The sequence below is a fragment of the Miscanthus floridulus genome, chromosome 5 (genome assembly GCF_019320115.1).
Source record: "Miscanthus floridulus cultivar M001 chromosome 5, ASM1932011v1, whole genome shotgun sequence".
Classification (NCBI taxonomy): Eukaryota; Viridiplantae; Streptophyta; class Magnoliopsida; order Poales; family Poaceae; genus Miscanthus; species Miscanthus floridulus.
In genome coordinates this window covers 98,161,112-98,179,990 of record NC_089584.1, presented here as the reverse complement: position 1 = coordinate 98,179,990, position 18,879 = coordinate 98,161,112, and the positions used below count along the sequence as shown (strand labels likewise).

Below are 18,879 nucleotides of genomic sequence, written 5' to 3'. Positions count from 1 at the left end.
ACGGCTCACGACCTACAATAGTTTTTTCACAGCTCACGACCTACGACAGTTTTTTTCCTCAGCCACAGCTCAACCAAACTGACCGTAAGCCTAGAAAAAAAAGAGGGCAGTGCTTCTAGGCATACGAAGTCTTAGAAATATGCCCATGCTCCACTGTGGGGGCATAAGTTCCATTTCAGCAAATATACATTGTACATCATGGATTTATTTGTGAAAAATACACATAAGGATTTCAACCGCAAATAGGATTCCTCCCTTCGTCTATGTCGATGACGAGTAGATATGCGTGGTATGCTGGCAGGTAGCGTGATACAAAATCCACAACCTGAAAGAACTCTCGGCATTATATTTCTGCAGATAATCAACGGCTCTAGAAAAAAAACTAAAGTTAATTGCTGGATAAATGAGTAGATAGGCTTCCATTTTAAATAAATGACGTGAAAATGATTTGCTGAAAAAAGTACATCGCTAACTAGTCATTCAGTAAATTTTCTTTCCACTACCACGACTTTAACAAATAATGTTACTAGGATAACAAAGAGAACGCACCTCCTCATCAGACATTCCAGGTTTTCCATCTGCTCTCATAGCTATCTCTACCTGCAATCCAAATACTAAACTCAGAAACTGCAATTCATGGTTTGTTACGAGTTCAGTAGCACCACTTGTCAATAGTCAGAAACCTGCAGCCTCCACTGATAGACACAACTAGGTTCTCTTATTTTTATAACGATCCATGACTTGATGAACCTGTCCCAAGCGTCATAGTATGCTTCAAGGTTCTTGTTAACCACCTCGAGCCGAAGATGACAAAATTACTAAATTAGTGTCATACTATTGCTACAGGTAAAGTAAAAACAACAAAATCAGATAATTGCCTGGGGATCCACTGCTTTCACAACTTCATTCGGAAGAGGTTTAAATCCAAGCATCCATCCTTCAAAGAGAACAACCTAGGACAGCAAAGAAGACACACTTTAAGTTGAGAATCACTTACACTTCTCAAACTAATCTTCATCGACTAAACATGAGATTACCTCTAAGGGCCCTTCAACCTCCGGCCATACAGAAGGATCAGCACGATCGCCTCTTCCCCCAAAAGCAGACTACATGGACATGTGACATGTATCATGCAGCTGATCAGCTATAAGCTTATAAACATCAGTTAGAGGAACGTTAACTGCACCTTTTACCGTGGAACCTTCATCTTGATGCCTAAATGTCGTGAAAACAATTGTGAGTCCATTAAAATATATTTTAAAACAATGTAAAATATTTTAGTAATTTTTCAAGAAGAGAAGCCCTGTGCACAAATCATCATCCAAAAACAAATAGTTTTGAAGAAGGTCCAAATAGGTGTCTAAACTGGTACCTTCCTCTGTCAGTTTCATCAGTGACTTTGAGTGTTTCAACACTGAATTGGAGATCGTGGCTTCCAGCATTTCCACGGAGCTGGAAAGTTTTGGTCAGTTACTCTCAATTCAGCTTGCGTTACAATGTTGAAAGTAATAAGTAAATCACATTCACTAGCCTACTGGAGTGATGGAGTTTGTACCTCTAAAAGAGCATTTCCAGGATATTTGTCCCTCAGTTCATTCTGCACATAAAAAAGGCGTATGTGTGAGCTATCTCACTATTTTCAGTACGCAGTACTAGTTATTAGAGGGAGAGAGGGGGGGGGGGGGGGGGGGGGGGAGTATATGGTCGACATATTTTCCATATCCAGTACAGGTTCATACCTGCTCTTTTGCTGTCAAATAGAAGTCATCTATAGATATTAGACAATGTGGCGGATTTCCTATGCCATACAGAAGTTTGGGTCTTAAATTTCATTCATAGGGGCAAAGAGCGCTGTGATCAGTTCAATGAGAAGAACTCACCTACCAGCAACATGAAAAAGATGATCAAGTGCGAAGACTAGAGTCGTCTTTCCACTTCCTTGGGGAGCGCTGACCCCGATCTGTGTTAGATAAAGATACTCTCGTTTATCAAATGTGAACTGAACTTGCTATGCTGTTCATCCATGCAAAATCAGAATCAGATTCAGGTCCCAACTAGGTTAAACCATCTACTTTTTTATTCCCTCGAGATCCATCAGGTTTAAGATGGTAAGATCAGATGCACTTTTTATTAAGCATGTCTCATGGACAGCATATGCTTTTTTAATATATTTTGCTTAGCATCTACTGTGTGTGGTGGACCGTGGACGCATAATTCAGAGGAACATGTTCTCTTGCGCACATCTGGTGTAAGTGGAACATGGCACAAGAGCTTTGGATTGTATCCTCACCTCACTCGAGGACAAATTTTATGCCACATAGACCAGTTTATTTGTGCGATGACGATATACTGATGGGGTCGATTGCCTTAGTTCTAAAAACCTCTCATCCACATGAGCATGAGCATCTAAGCAAGTAGTAACTGCGAAAAACGCCAATGTTGATGCGAGTGCAGTGCATACCACCAATGGCGGGATGTCGTCGCCCTCGCTGTACTTGGCTCGGTGCTCTATGACCTGGTCCTCGCACCAGAGGAAGACGGGGATGTAGAACTGGTATACCCGGGCCTTCTCGGCCTCCGACAGCTGGAACTCGTCGAGGCGGAGGAGGCGCGCCACCTGAACCCCGCAGCGAAGCCACCAGTCGATGGAGTCGGCGACCTTCTCCTTGGTGTGGCCGATCCTGTCCGCCAGTGGGCCGCTGCAGATGAAGCCGTAGAGGTCCCGCTCGGACGCGCTGAGCGCCGGGGACGGGGAGGACGGCGGGGCGGCGCGCGGCGGCGAAGCCGTCGGGCCGTCGTCCGAGCATGATGGCAGGAACGCTGGCCGGCGCAACGAGACAAGAAATTAGACCATCGACAGCCAAGTTTCTTCTCTAATCGTCGACCACGAGAAGATTACCGTCCATGCGCGCAGTCAAGATCCGAGGACCTGAATAATCGATCGATGATCGGCTAACTAGCTAGTATATAGGAGTAGCTAGCAGAAGATCGGTTCTCCAAAACAAGGAAGCCAGGAAGGGAACCGTTGTGGTTTAGCGACAGAGAGGGTGCGGGAATTTGTTTATAGTGCGTCATCGAACAATGTATACCAAAGGACAAAAAAATGTACTAACAAAATGCTTGCTCGAGTGAGACGAGGGCAGGTGCTGGACAGCTAGAAAAGGATCGTGAGGGAGGGGGGAAAAAAGTCTCTGCCGCGCAAGCATACTCATCGGCGAAAGGGGAAAATAGAAAGGCATAAGCATTACGCATCTAGAAGGGAAGTTACAAACGTCGCTCTAGCTAAGTTTCTGTACATGCAACATGTACAACCTAAGTTTTGCCACGTCACACCGATACAGCAAAAAAAAAAGAGTTGTATAATGGATTGAGTGTCTACAAATTGTTTAATACATATATAGAATCATGATCAACTATGAATAAAATCTCTATATACTATTTTATTGCTTATTTTATACGAATGAGATCAAATATGCTAGAGCATCTGCTCCGATCATGCCTGCACATGCATGTTAAAGCAGCAACAGATATTTCTCCTGCTATTTGCGTAGATTATCAGCTCAATGGCACGTAGATAAAGGTCAACTCGATTTCACACTTGACTTAACAAAAGTTAGCAAGATAACCCCTGATATTTATCTCTTTTTCATTTAACCTTTCTTTAGCACCAGGTACTAGAGAAAATATTTTTAGCAATAGCTCTATTTCTGACTTGAGTCAGCTCAATTCACATCTGCCTCTCTAACGGTCTTTGTCTAGTTTCACTAATCTAATCATATGTAGAAGTATATTTTTAAAAGTGATCGGGAACCTAGCCACCTTTGACAATGGCAACAGAGGCGGCTCTAATTAGATAACACACACAAATTAGAATAATGTGTTCCATTTTATTTATCTGGTCTCCACTTTTGAGTATAAAAGGAAAATGCTTTAGCATTTCCAAGTATGAACTATATTTTTAAAAAAAAATAGTAACACAATACTTATATAATATTAAAGTATTGAGTGTTGCAGTGGTCTTTCCCTCTCTCCCATACCTATATAAGTTAAAGTCGATCCTAGGATGAATTATTGGATAAAATATGCAAACTTCTCATGTGTATACGAATTAGAGTAGTATGCATCTAAACATGTTATTATGGAGTATGATTCTAAGATGAATGCATGATATGATTGTTGAGTAAATCTTCAAACTACAAGTTATCCTAGTTTTTTAATGATATAAGTTGTACGCCCGTTACCAAACCACTAGTACGTTTTTCTATGTTTTTGGAGTATGGTAACCGATGTGATTTAGCCGTATAGGTTTAAGAATCGACTGTGTATTTTAATGGACTAAAAAATAAGAAAAAAATGAACAAAGAATGCAGCAGTTTCATGACCGCTCTGACAAACCAGCATAGTACGCGCGTCCTGCGTGCACCTGCAGAAAAGGAGAGAAAAGAGAGAGATAGAGAGAGAAATCGCCAGTGTCGCGCCCAGGTAACCTGCCTGTTCCGGTGTTTCTTTTTTCCCGTTCTCATCTCCCGCTTTACCTGGCGTGCGGGACAACTAGGCGGCCGCCGCCGCCCTACGGCCAGCTGCTGCTGCTCTTCGTCGGGCTCTTTGACGGCGACAGCACCCACCACACCAGGTATGCCCGCCCGCTCTTCCCTTCCTGCCGTGCAAAACTGAGCACCCGAACCCTAATTTAAGCTATTTGGCAATCTGTATTCGGATCTGATCTAATCACAAGTGTATTTTTCGGGATAAAAGTATTATGCCTAACTTCTATCGGCCCCCATGTCCTTTATTGGGTCTGCCTCTGTGACGGCGGACTACGCTGTAGGCCTGTAGCTAGTGTTGGAGCTAATTCATTCGGTTTAGCTAAACAGTCTTGTTTGTTAAATGGTGAAGGTTCGATCCCGCTATCCCTCAAATATAATTTGTTGTAAATGGCCTGGGGCATTTTAAAGTCCATCATTTAGTTTTAGATCTTTCTTAAGACATGCTAGCTGTGCTGAATTGTGCTTTCAGTGAAAGCAAAGGTCAAACCTGTTCCATCTAAAAAGGGGGAAAAGGTCTTGCTACTGTGATGGATATTCCAACCATTCTAGTTTCTTGCACTTATGTTTTCCCGCGTGGTGGAGTACCAGTGCTAGTTTCTATTCCAAACCTTTGTGGATTGGTGCAAGTCCACACCTGTCTGGCTGTTTCGAAGCTTTACCTAGCTGCATGTATTCTTGGTTGAAGACTATAAGTTAATGATGGAGGTTTAGTATGATTGTCAATATGCTTTCTTCTTGCATCCAGGCCGAATGGTTAGCTATTGTTTATTTTGTTTTGATAAAATTGAATCATTAGTGACGCCTCAAGATCATTGACCATGAATTCATCTTTTTTTTTCATGGATGCCTTTGATGAAAGATAACTCAATGGATTTAAGAATTAAAATGGATGCAAATGTTCTAAATCAGAAATCAAAATGCTTGATAATATTTTAATTGACTTCAAACTTTCTTTTTACGCTGCTGATGTGTTTATTCTCATTTCATTTTGCAGTCAAATGAATAGTTGATTTCATTTCAAGCTATTCCTGAACAACTATATTACAGTCATGAAGTCATCAGCCAAGCAAGAGACACAGCCAAAACCGCGGCTCATTGTGCGCCTTGGTGTATTCCTTGTGTCTCACCACATTCTCTTCAGGTTCACCATCCTTTCTCCTTCTTTTTGCAGTCTATAAATCCTTCCTTTTTTCCTTTTTCGTTCCCCCGACTCATTATTCACCATTTTGGGTCAGTGTTATATGCTGCTTTGCAGGCATTATCGCACTACTACTCCTTCCTTCACTTGCAAAAAACACATACCTCTCGGAGAACGCTCTTATACCTGGTATTTTACCCTTCTCTCTATTTTTGTTTACTGCTACTCTATTGATGCATACACGCTGTTGTTTTTGAAGGGTGTGCCTGTCTGGTGGCCGTACACCCAGATCTCTTCAGACTGCATACTGTAGATATTTTATAATAAAGTGCATTGTACTGTTCTCAGCATGCTTTGTTGAATATAAGTCATCTGATGAAGCAACATATCAATATTGCTAAATATCCTGGATCTTTGGGTGTTCAGTTTAGAAGGGCAGGTCTGGTGCAGTGGTGAGAGCTGTCTCACTGAGTCACCAGGTCGTGGGTTCGAAGCAGCCTCTCCGCAGATTTTGCGGGGGGAAAGCTTGTCTCGGTTTATCCCTTCCCCAGACCCCACTCACATGGGAGCCTCCAGCACTGGGTCTGCCCTTTTGGGTGTTCAGTTTAGCTTTGGGCCTCATTGGATTTATCATGTGCCAAGGAATTACCTTCCGAAATTAAATGGTTGAATATGATATAACATAGTGGGTTTTGATGTTTGTTATCAAATAGTAAAGACAGACTATTCATATCCAATGTGGTTGCAAAAACATGCATTGTACCGAGCTAGTATAAATCACACAAAAACGGAGTGTATTGTTGGTCTGTCACTCAAGTGTGTATCACCACACCCCTCACTCACTCACACACACGCCGGACGTTGAAGAGGAGATCAGAGCGCGCGCGCACACACACACATGAACACTAGTGAATGGTGCTGCTGAATTAAAGCTGCAGCTATGCCTCTACCCTTCATATATAGAAGATTAGAAGTCCTAGCAAAAATACACGAACTCAACTGAGGGCCATGCTGTCCACGACGGAGTAGTTGCTACTATTCTACCTGCTACTATCCTATAGACAGGCAGACATGGAGTTGTCCCCGTTCCTATGCGCCTATGAGGCTATGACAAAAGAGCGAGATGAGAGAGCAGCTGATTATCGAACATATATGTTGTTAAATGATAATGGTATTTTTCATTTATAACTCTCTTTTGGAACTTCTTACATAAGGAACCTTCTCTAAAACTAGAGCCTCTTGTATGTAGGCTCTGCCAATCCATTATTTTCTACTGAAGATGCCATCGAAGCAAACAGATTTATGAAAGGAATGGAAGCTGTGGCTAGAGACTCAAGAGGTGTAATGTATGCTACTTCATTCAGCCTTTAATATTTGTATGCATCGATCTTTGTAACTGGTCTGTTATGCTCAATATTTCGTGACTGCTGTTGAGAGACTTGCGTAAAGTACATGATTACTACTGCATTTGAGTTATACTAGTAAGCATACAAGTAGAATTCATGTAACTCAAAATCAGAGTTCAATGCTTTGATAGTAAAAGATCTATTTTTTTCAGTTTTGCATAAGAAACATGTCTATAAACTTTTTTTTGTTAAGTTCATTAAGCTAAATTCACTTTTTTTTATGACTTGTAAATATGAGAATATGCACAGGGAACTAGTTTAATCCTAGGATTGCAAAAGGCCAATAGTTTTAGCCGATTTTCCTCTAATTTACAATTCTGCTTGCTATGTTACAGAGGTATGTCAAATTTCATAGCACAGCAAATAGAAGCTCTAGGTGCAGAAGTGTGTTACCATAAGTTTCTGCCTCATAGCAAGAATTTTCATCCTCTAAAGTTCTTCACCTCCATGACAAATGATATTGCAATTAAACCTAATGGCACTGCCACCAATTTTGGGATAAACACTATCGGCATTGTACGAGCTCCTCGTGGCGATGGAAAAGAAGCAATAGTGCTGGTTACTCCTTATAATTCTCAAAGAGTTCAATCGAATGAACTATTATCGCTGGCTCTTGGTTTCTCTGTCTTCTCTCTCTTAAGTCGAGCAGCATGGCTGTCCAAGGATGTTGTATGGTTATCTGCAGACTCGCAGTTTGGAGAGTACGCTGCAGTCTCTGCATGGTTAAACCAGTATCATAATCCTGTGTTTTTGAGTCACTCAATGGTATTGCATACCAAGATGTATGGTGCAAACCATATATATGATGGTAATTCAGAAAAAACAGAAGTAACGGCTTTCAAACGTGCTGGAACAATGGCTGCTGCTCTCATATTTAAAGTTGGGGAAACCAGAAGATTTAGTGACAGGGATAGTGTTATGATTTATGCAGAGGCATCTAATGGACAAATGCCAAACTTGGACCTTCTGAATGTGGTGCATTATTTGGCTGTTCATAGACAAGGTTTTCGTGTGAACATCGCTGCATTTAGTTCTTTGTTGAGCTCTGCATGGCTTAGGATTATTGCTGAAATTTTACATACTCTTGGAAGTGTGTTAAGAAAAATAAATCCTGACTGGAAGCTTGATATTGCAGTCCCTGATTATGTGGAAGGGACTGCAAATCTAGCTAACTCTATGTACAGCCAGGTAATTGAAATTAACTTTCCCATTTCACCTTAATGTCACTTTCCTTTTTTATGACTCTGCTGTCCCTCTTATTGGGGTTTGTTCGATACAGGCTCTTGGAGTGCCCACAGGGTCCCATGGTGCTTTCCGTGATTATCAAGTTGACGCGGTTTCTTTAGAATTTTCACCAACATTTCATGTCAAAAATGAGCATGCTAAATCTTTGTTTCTTCTAAGGGGTGGAAGGTATCATATTGTGTTTCAGTTGTGCTGTTTAATGCTTCATTGTTGTTAGAGCATGGGGGCTACCTTTTGATTTTAATAATGGAGTAGAAGAGTTTGCATTCATGCATTGAGGCATCAAACTGTTTGTACCGTAACTTCACAGCAATGATAACATAACAGGCAAAAAATTGCTTTAACTGTTTTTAATGTACATGTAACAATCGCTGAAGTTGTATTATATTCCAGTAACAAATAGCTGATCAGTAAATAGTTCTGTATCTGCTGTGACCTTGCAAGTTATTGCAGAAAATTATTTCATCAGGGATATGATTACATGTTAGAACCACATAAAAGGCAAAAATTTACTTGAGTCCAGTCTTATTTGCGCCTCTGACCATTTCATAGCTACGATTTTATATGAATTTTAGCATATTACGGTTTTGTCGGGGGCAGTACATAGACATTATGTGCATAAAAAATATTTGATATAAGTGGTACGAATGAGATTATTAGCATGAACTGTAAAACTTGGAGAAACACCATAATTAGTTGGTCTTGTCTTTTTTTTTTTTTTTGCATGACTATAACAACCCAATTGAAAATATGTGCATGGATGGAAGTGTTTTATGCAAATGTTGCACTAAGTAAGCACAGGAACAGGATCTTCTTATGTTGCCACTTGGTGATAACCTTGGGGTGTTTAACAGCTTTGCTTTCATTTCCTGCAAAAGATTCCTCAGTAGAATTTGTTTGACATGTTAGAGAATGCTTTTGATTCAGGTTAATTGAAGGAGTGGCACGTTCTGTGAACAATCTGCTTGAGAAGTTCCATCAGTCCTTTTTCCTGTACTTCCTTACAGCTCCAAGCAAGTTCATTTCGGTTGGTGTGTATATGATTCCGTTTGCATTGTTGTTGGCACCTCTCCCAATAGTTGCTGCTGCCCTTGCTGATGGCAGTAGAAGCATGGAAAAAACAGTAGATAAGTTGATAGACGACGGTAAAGCAGATGACATTGCTGATATTCTGCAAAGCAAGGGTGGATCATGGAAATGGCTTCAAGCTGCAAAAGTATTGCTTGTTATCCAATTATGGGCAATACTTGTTTCACTACTTCCATATTACATTACTCAGATACCTGATGCCACACCTATGCAAAGCGCACTCATTTGGGCTGTGCTCTCCATCGTTGTACTGATCTCCCTGTCAGTCTTGTTTGGCTCACCATACTCAGCTGGTGTTGAATGGAAACTTCTGAAAGCTACCATGATCACTTCCATCTCCATCGGGTTGGGGCTCATGTCAATAATAAATTTCGCCACTGCTCAGCTTGGTGCTCTGATAGTGATCCCAATGTGTTTGTTTTCTCGGCCTCTGAAGGCATCAGGGATGAATTTCTTTCCTCGGGCAGTTTTGTTGGCTTCAAATATAGCTTTTGCTGTGTTGGGTTTTCCTCCAGCTGCGTTGTTGATTATGAAAGGAGTGTCCAAGGGGTGGACAATAGATGTTGGAGATTTCTGGGTATGGATGGAGTTCCTGTGGGAATGGAGCAGCGCGACGTATCTGTACCTATTTCTTGTCCATCTTCCCTGCTGGCTTTTGTGCATCCTTGTGTTACTGCACCCGTGTCGCCAATCAGAATCTAAGATGAAGCAGGAATAGCTGTTTGGCATCCAAGAGTCTTTTCTTTTCAGTTGGTAAATCTTGTAGACTAGTGTAGACATTTCCCACTTTCACAATTTTTGGCCTGCTGATCATTTACCAGGCTACCCATAATTCGGAAATTATTCACCCAGTTGGAAAAGGCTTGTAACATGTAAAATGATTTGACAATGTATCCTGCCTTCATGTAATGGCCGCAACAGTTTTTAAGGCATGCTTTTCATAAGAAAGCTGCTTGTTGTAGTAATTGATTTCTAGGTTTTTGTTGATAGTAGCCGAGAAATAAATCAAAGTTGGAGGTAAGGGAAGCTGTGCTGAGGGTATTACTTTCCATATAGGGAAAAGCGCCAGCAGCGTGAAAACATAGGCACTGATTAAAGCCGGACATGAGATTCAGTCGCGCGCGTATGTCTAAATATGTATATCTATCTTTTTATTACATATCTATATCTATAACCGTCTTTATATTAAATAGGCAAATTTTCTCTGATTGCATTTATCCCCTCCGATTGGGATATTTTAAAATGGTCAGTCAAGTCTAGCAATGATATACGGAATCTAATGCCAAGATATATTGAGTTCTTTGCTTTGCAACACACCGACATGTTTGATAGTAAAATGTGAAACATAACATAGTTAAGAACGACCAGGCTGGGCAAACACAGGAGAAGAGTAACATGACAACCAGGAAGAGCACACGAGCTCCGGAGTATCATCTTGCTACATAAAACGTATGCCAAATGGCACAATATATTCAGAGTTACAACTATATGAGATAGAGTTGAACAAATCCCGAAACTTAACCAGCAGGAGCCCTAGATCAGGCCTTGACGCTGCAGGTCAGTGTAGGTCTTCTTGTTGTAGATGTTGCCTTCTTGATCTTCGTACTCTTCTTCCAGGTCTGGCCGCCACTTGTTCACCCCTTGTCGTGCTTGAATTTTCTCCCAGAGCACTTTCGCCTCCTGACAGTGTAGAAATAAAAAAATGTTAAAACACATACAATAAAACGGTCAATGTCAAGAATATGGCGGGCAGGCATGCATTCATTTGCATTATGTTTCATACAAGGAAACAGAATAAAAAAGGGCAAGGAAAAGTGGAAAACCAATATGATATGGGCAAGTAAAAACTAAAAGACCTAACTATTCATTACTTGGAGAATAAACAGTGCAGTAAGCTATGTATCAATAAGTATACCAAGTAAAGAAAATAATATCAACAAAACAAGAGATGACATACATCGATGGATGTAATTTCATTGAAATTCTTAGTATTGGGAATGCCAAGGCATCGCATCCCATGCTGATGACGCCATTCCTTGAAATGACGCTCATAAGCCCTTCGCCCCCAATAGCTATGGTTTCCACATATCTCACACTTGAATTCCTGAACAAACCATATAACAGTTAAAAACACATCACATACCAAATTTGATGGAGATTACTAAGCATAAAAGGCAAAGGGTGCCTTGATGTTCCAGTTCAAAGCAGTTCCGGAAAAGGGAAAATGCACTAACAAACATGAACATGTGATCACGTAAAAACATTAGTCAGATGGATCACATTTCTAAATTAGCATACAGTTTATGCAGAAACAATCTTTTAATGCTCTAGACTGGGTGAGGAGAAAACAACCACCTCGTTAGGTGGAAAGTGCTTAGAAATTAATGTCCAAAGGTTATTATCAAATGTTAACACTGCAGAAAACATAATAGAAGACTTCATATTCATCCTATACTGCAACATCATTGTTAACTTGCAGAAGTGTTAGTCACTGAAAAAGGATGGCTATCCAATTTATATAGCAAAACAGAATTTCATTTTTCACGTCATAGATTTGAAGTGATGACTGATCAGTTCATAAATTACTGACATCTAAATGGGTGTCAAATAATCAATCTGTACCATGAGTGAAAGCATTGGTGGTATGCGCCATCTCGCTGCCTACGACTAGAGGGAACAAGCTACTAGAAAATATACTCCCAACTCCCAAATATGACAAATAGTTACCTGCCCAAGGCCATGTAGCTTGTACAGCCAATAGGGGATAGGCTTGCCATCCCAACCCATTGGCAACTTGAGAGGATTGTAGATTTGTTGCTCTTCATCATCACTCTCAGTGTCAGCTTGTACCTCCTCCTATAGAAAAAGACATATACATATATATAAGCCACTAGTTGAAAAACTAAGCAGCTTATACTTCCATGAAAGAAAAATACTATGTTCAGCCAAGTCGTATAAGATCATACAAAGAATTTGAAGCAAATAAGCCAAGAACTGCATTCTAAGTTCCTAACTGAAAACATTCGCTCACCTTTACAACAAGCTACTACCAGTACCCACTAAGATTTTACATTGGACTTGTCATGGTATGCAGCTTAATCAGTTATTAGAGCTAAATGTGACAACACTAATCAGCAAATCACCATGGAATATACATAGTAAATGACTTGGAAATTTATTCGCTATGTACTGTACCAATTTTTCAAAGCAAAAGGGCATACCATGACCCAGAGAATGGATTTTCAGAATACAAAAATGAGGGGGGGGGGGGGTTACATCCAAGACACTTGCAGAACTGTTTTAGGGGGAAAAAATGGTACTCCATGTTCATGAATATGATTTTGGTATGTCTCAGTAGGCAACAATACTGAGAAAAAAGCAGCCAAAAGCATGTTTAGCTGAGTAGTTTTCTTTCTAAAGCATATTGGACATGCACATGTCAGTTTATATTTTAAAATTGTTAAAAAAACACTCATTGGTGTTTTCAAGATAGCACAACAAAGAACAGCAGCAGCTACAACATTGAAAATAGAGAAGAACACGTTCTGGACTCCATGAATAGTGCAAGACACAAATTGATAAAAAAAAAATATAAGAGAGGGATAAGTAACTAATTACCTCCTCCCGTTCTGCTTCCATCTCTTCATACGTCAAAGTAAGCTTCTTCTCCGCATTTTCCTTTGTCCTTACAAAGGCCTACACAAGCAACATAAAGTGTCAAAGATATGTCAGGTTAATGTCAACATATAGACATAAAAAGATGTAGCAGATACTAGTAGCCCTTCCAAAAAGGAAGGTTAGTAATAACAAGAAGTGGATCGTTCTGGAATGGAAGTGTAGCACAGTGCTCGTAGCCTCGGACCAGTTTGTGCTTGGGTTTGCAAACAAAAAATATACATATCTACCATATTAAAACTGGCATGTGATCACATTGGTGAGCAGTACATACACAGTATTAACTTATTATTAGGAAAAAAGCAAGAGGCGGTGCACTAATCATCTGTTAATTTTTTATAATGCCTTCCAAAGCATGTTTTAAGTTGTGGTCATATAAATGGAGCTTTCAACACAAACAAAAGGTGATAGAGAATTCACACATACAAGATACACAAAAGAACAAAGCACCCACATATCACATGAATAGACTGACGAAGAAAGCACCCACATATCACATGAACTATTTCAGAACGAGTCTACAATCATACCTTATTAGTACTTCCCTGCATGCCTAAAACTGCAATTTGAGGAACAGTGTAATGCCAGAAAGCCGCACACCCAAAACAAAAAATGATCACAGATTTCTAGAGAAGACCAACTCAATCTAGACAAACGAGATGGTCTAGCCAAAGAAATCCATATTCCATTTGAATAGACTAGCCTAAGATGGAAATGAAGTACATTCCTCAAAGTAAAACAGGTTTCATCTTCACAGGATTAGCTTGTACGAGGAATTAAGTGGTCGCAAAAGGATTGACTGCACATGCTAGTGCATTTGTACGAGTGTACCATGCGTCCAAAATTACATGCGTAAACACAGGGAGCAGCGAAGAGCAGACCTCATCTAGCAGCTCACAAAGACGCTTCATCTTTCCTTCCATCAATGCAATTTCTTTCTTCATATCATCCTTAAAAGTGTTGCCATTAGAAGCTGTGTTTGAGCCATCTTTAGTATGTGGAACTTTGGCAAAATGCTTCCTATCCAGTTGCTCCAACGGTGTAAGCTGCAAAATATAATCAACAGTAAGTTCAAAAGAAATGGTAAAAAGGTAACAAAAATAGGTAGCACTAGAGTCTTTAATATAACCTTCAGCAAGAAAAGCCGATCCGCACGCTGTTGAACAGTACCACCACTCTTCAAACCTCGAGCAGCTAAAGCCTAAAAGGATGTAAATGAATCAACAGAACAAATCAGACAAAGAACCAATGTACAGTTGACGATACCAGACAAGAAAATAATGCTTGGTAACAGCATAATGTTTTAAGATCAAACCTGTTTTAATTTTTCTGGGCCGAGCTCAACAAGTTCTTCAACTGTGCTGTAGTAATCAAGATCTATTTCAGACTCCTTTTCTGCATCTTTATTTCCCCATCCAGGTATTTCTCCATTGGCCCATCGTTCCTCAAATTCACTCTCCAGCTGTACAAATATATGACATTACAATGTTAGTTATAAGAATTTAACCATAAATATGCTCTATGCTATTGAACAAATTACTGCCAAACCACTATTAGCAGCTCCTAAATGAATATAAAGGAGCGACATCATAGTTAAAAACGCTACAAAGCAGAGTATAATCCGAAGTAAAACACTGCATAATCACATAAGCATGCGGAACACAAAGGGACATTAATATAGAAAAAAGGTAAAATAAGGCTGACCTTTAAAAAAATCTTATCAATGTCTTGCAATGGCTCTGTGTGATACAGAAATGATGTCAGGTATTCCAAAATGTGTTCCAAGTATTCTCTGTATTGTCTGTCAATTAAACAAATTGAAAGATATAAACAATATTCAGCATTACAATTGACATATAAGTGCACCAACATATGAAATGAATGTTAAACAGGTGAAAAAGCTGAGCAACTATCATACATATGTACTTGGATATGCATTGCCCTATACCACGATTTAGGTTTTTTCCCCTATGAACCATATGAAATGAATGCTAGACAAGTAAAACAATAACCAGCTGAGCAACTATCCTACATATAGATTTGAACATGTTGAGCCCTACTAACCTACGGTAGGTAATTACCCTGCAGTGTCCCTCACCACATGCTACCACTATCAGAAAAGAAAAAAGGGGATTCAACCAGAGGTCGGTATGGCATAGCCATACTAGTCAAGCCCATGCCAGGAGATCATATGTTTAAGAGCTTAGTGAAAATGCATGACATACCTGGTAGCTTTATGACTATGTGAGATCTTGTCCGTCTGGGAGAAACAGCCAACATAAGCCGAGTATTCCATCAGCGTTCCAAACTTGGAATTTATGAACTCGTTATAAAGCTCATGCAAGTCAAGGTAACGGCCAAAAGTTTCCTATCAAAATGCAGAACCAGGTCATTAGCAAACCTAATTAGAACTATTGTGAGAATAGTAGAATATTAACAGAAAAAATGTAGTGAATATGCAACATGATCTAGCAGGAAAAGGACCACACAGCGGTGAAAATCAAAAAAGGAATAGATCATTGAATGATTGTCAAGTTATTGATCATTCTCCATCGCAGTTTCAATCATTGTCTAAATCTTACCATCAACACCACCAAGATCCCACAAGAGGAATCAAACAATCCTGCAGAAATTAAAGTACACGTATCACAACGGAGATACCCTCAGCTTCAACACTACTGTAGTGAAAGGAAAAGGAAGGGCACTGACGGACTCTAAAAGGTTTTTAGCAGAACCCTACTGATGAGCAATGTAACTTGCACAGGTTAAAACAAAGACTATAAAATGGCACATACAATTGCAAAAAAGATGTACCAGGTAAACTGCAATAATTTTAAAGGCTTGAATAGGCACAGGCATATAAGTATCAATCATCAGGAAAAATGCATGCAAGTAACAAGTTACTAAGAAAATGCATGCAAGTAACAAGTTATTACTAAGATTAAACGTCATATGGCTCATGATAAAAAGGCACACAAAATATCGAGCAGAGTTACAAGCAACAAAAAAGGTGACAATACCTCGCCAGTGAATTCAATAACTAGTTCCTCCTTTAGAAGCTCTTCATAGTCATCAGTTGTACTGACAAAACGGGCCGATGGGTTCCGTCGATGATATTCACGGATCTGCAAGCAAGCAAAAAAGTATACTTAAGGCAAAATTCACAAAAACTAAGAAAGACAAGATATTTGCTGATAAATGAATATTTGTTTGCTAGCACAGCTTCTTCAACAACAGAGGGCCCAATGGGACCCAAAAAAGGATGCATGTAAAGGATCAACAGGGTGCGAATCTCACAATAATAGGGAAACCGACCCAATGTCTGATCACTGATCAGTTCAATTTCCAAGGCTTACTTTGGGACAGCAAAAAAAGAGTACCCCCCCCCCAACACACACCACAAAAAAGAAATGTTTTTAATTAGATGCATGAAATCTTGGTTGTTGTCAAAATCATTCTGTTTTCAACTTGTCTACTTTTGGATATTCATACGAGTCATTTGGTTAAAAAAGGGCACCACCATTGAAAAACAATATCATGTTCTTCTATTGATACATAATATGCACCTACCTATTTCTGATTGACATATCATGGGGTTTAATGCATTTTCAGATATTCACAATAAGATTCTGAGGAGAATAGACCCATGGAAGGGTAAAACATTAATCTTCGGAAGGTTAACATATGCTTATATATACAATGTGATTTTACAATTAGCAGAGTTCATAATAAGATGAAGCGATGAACTCTATCAGGTCAAAAATCTTCTATCAAAGTGCATAAGATAAATTCAACAGTATGTCATATGGCTAAGTTGGAAATCGTAGTCAGACCCAAAGACCAAGGTGGTCTTGGGATAATTGAGACCAAGATTATGAATGAATGTCTGCTTGTAAAATGGATTTGGAAATATGTGCGAGGCTCAAATGGTACTTGGTTCAATTCTTCAAACCAACTACACACCAGATGATAACTCATAGCTCATTTAATTCCAAACATAAAGGCAATTCTCTATACATAAGTTTAGACATCTGTTCAAATGTGGAACTATTTATACAAACATAAGAGCCTACATAAGTTTTACATATTTGTTCAAAAGTGGAGCTATTTGCAAGGCACGCAATAGCAGGAAGATTTTTTTTCTGGAATGATATATGGATTGGCCATTTAAAAACCGAGTACCCTGAGTTACATAGGATTTGTGAAGAACCAAATGCTACAGTGGCTGAATATTGAGCTGAAGATGACAGTGGGTTTCTATCCTCATGTCACTACAATCCATGGGTGTATTTGATGGCTGTAGTTCACTACCAAATCTCTATACAGACTTTTAACTGATGGAGGGGTCAGTGACAGTATGACAAAAGAACTTTGGAAATGAAAACCGCCTATGAAAATTATCAATTCTTCTATTGTAACAGGGTAATTCTTTCCGGTTTGCTTTTATTTGTGTTTGCAAGCTGGTATCTCCAGCCAGATAGTTTGTACCGTACATTATTGCTTTCTTAAAAGCAGAGGAGACTCATCTCAAAAAGAAAAACATAATATGCAGCATCATTAGCTTTGGTGCCTGAGTAGTGAGTACTGGAATCTATTTGGCTTTTGTCACAGTCAGGCAAGCAGCTAAGCAAGGTTATATTATATATATATACCTCTTTGAGCCTTTCATAGTACTTGCTAAATAGTCCACTTTGCGTGGGCGCAGTAAGATGAGTATTGATCTCATCCTTCCTAGCATTGTCCTTGTCCTCATAGATTTCCACCTAAACAAGTCACAAGCAACATTAGCAAAAGTGAGATCGTCACTGGACAGCAAAATTTCAATTTCTAAAGGGAAATTCCTCACTCAGATCAAAAGAGAAAGGAGGGGGCAGAACGGTACAGAAATAACCCTAGCCAAAACCTCCGGTGAAACAACACTAACCAGTTGTGCCAACTAAAAAATAATAGCACAAAATCCATCTACACAGATCGAATTCAGAGATAAACAAGAACTGCGAGAAAGCCGGATCTGTAATTCCTCGTGCACTCAGAAGCCAACCCTAAGCAAACATCCCGATTGAACAGAAACTGCAAATATCGATCGTGTCCAAACCTAACCCAGCTAAGCAAAGCGAATCACTGAAGTGGATGGAGTGGTGAACCCTGAGAAAGAGAAAAAGGGGACATACGAGCTTGCCGGAGGTGGAGACGACGAGGTCGAGCATGTGGCGGACGCGGTGGGACTGAAAGAGGCGGTCGCGCGGATTAGCGGGCTCCCGTTGCAGCTCGCGCACCGCGAGCCGCTCCAGCCTCTCCAGGTCCTCATGGGCCGCCCGCGTCGCCTCCAGCACCGTTGACGCCATGGCCCGCCCGCTAGGCTACACCCGCCTCCGGTGTTCCGGCGGAGGCCGGGTGTCGCGCAGCGCCGCAGAGAGGCGGGAAGGGGGAGGAGTTGCGCCGGGTAGCTAGGGTTTTGGGACAGATTTCGATTTCGCGGTACGAGGACGAGGACGAGGACGAGTTTGGGACAGATTTGGCCCGTCTGGGAGAGCCGAAGCTCCAGCCTCCAGGTAAGAAAAAAAAATGGGTGTTTTCTTCGCCCGGATCCGGTGGTATGGAGTAGGTCTTGGTTTATTTATTAGGTAGGCTAGTTGGTGTTTAGGGTTATTTTGATCGGTACTATTATAATTTTTAAAGTTTGGTGAACCATTATTACTATTTACCTATTTTGAAATTAGTCATTACAATTCTTCAGCACTCTGAAATATGCCATGATGCACGTTTGGGGAGACCTTGG

The 18,879-nt window shown here is 40.2% G+C and overlaps 3 protein-coding genes across 5 annotated transcripts; 1 reads left to right on the top strand and 2 right to left on the bottom strand.

Annotated features, from left to right (window-relative positions):
* Positions 1–74: 74 nt before the first annotated feature.
* LOC136452726 (D-glycerate 3-kinase, chloroplastic-like) lies at positions 75–3,225 on the bottom strand. The gene is made up of 11 exons (XM_066453325.1): positions 2,900–3,225; positions 2,462–2,820; positions 1,885–1,960; positions 1,740–1,798; positions 1,556–1,597; positions 1,373–1,452; positions 1,187–1,215; positions 1,038–1,106; positions 684–953; positions 550–600; positions 75–325 (listed from the first exon to the last, which is right to left on the bottom strand). Exons 1-8 carry the CDS (start codon positions 2,904–2,906, stop codon positions 1,075–1,077), a joined length of 684 nt encoding a protein of 227 aa, XP_066309422.1. The 5' UTR covers positions 2,907–3,225; the 3' UTR covers positions 75–325; positions 550–600; positions 684–953; positions 1,038–1,074.
* A 1,233-nt stretch (positions 3,226–4,458) lies between these two features.
* On the top strand, positions 4,459–10,446 carry LOC136452725 (uncharacterized). 3 transcript variants are annotated; one of them, XM_066453322.1, is made up of 7 exons: positions 4,459–4,633; positions 5,542–5,688; positions 5,783–5,874; positions 6,935–7,031; positions 7,427–8,279; positions 8,371–8,504; positions 9,264–10,446. In XM_066453322.1, exons 2-7 carry the CDS (start codon positions 5,597–5,599, stop codon positions 10,141–10,143), a joined length of 2,148 nt encoding a protein of 715 aa, XP_066309419.1. In that variant the 5' UTR covers positions 4,459–4,633; positions 5,542–5,596; the 3' UTR covers positions 10,144–10,446. The 3 variants fall into 3 exon arrangements, with proteins under 3 accessions (XP_066309419.1, XP_066309420.1, XP_066309421.1); XM_066453323.1 differs by lacking the exons at positions 4,459–4,633; positions 5,542–5,688 and having other exon boundaries at positions 5,839–5,874; positions 6,935–7,024; XM_066453324.1 differs by lacking the exons at positions 4,459–4,633; positions 5,542–5,688; positions 5,783–5,874 and having other exon boundaries at positions 6,935–7,026.
* Positions 10,447–10,747: 301 nt separating this feature from the next.
* LOC136452724 (splicing factor SF3a60 homolog) lies at positions 10,748–18,677 on the bottom strand. The gene is made up of 12 exons (XM_066453320.1): positions 18,272–18,677; positions 17,753–17,863; positions 16,121–16,225; positions 15,326–15,468; positions 14,805–14,901; positions 14,416–14,562; positions 14,230–14,301; positions 13,982–14,146; positions 13,044–13,121; positions 12,153–12,281; positions 11,383–11,529; positions 10,748–11,105 (listed from the first exon to the last, which is right to left on the bottom strand). The coding sequence occupies exons 1-12, from the start codon at positions 18,443–18,445 to the stop codon at positions 10,959–10,961; spliced, it is 1,515 nt and encodes a 504-aa protein (XP_066309417.1). The 5' UTR covers positions 18,446–18,677; the 3' UTR covers positions 10,748–10,958.
* Between the last annotated feature and the right edge of the window lie 202 nt (positions 18,678–18,879).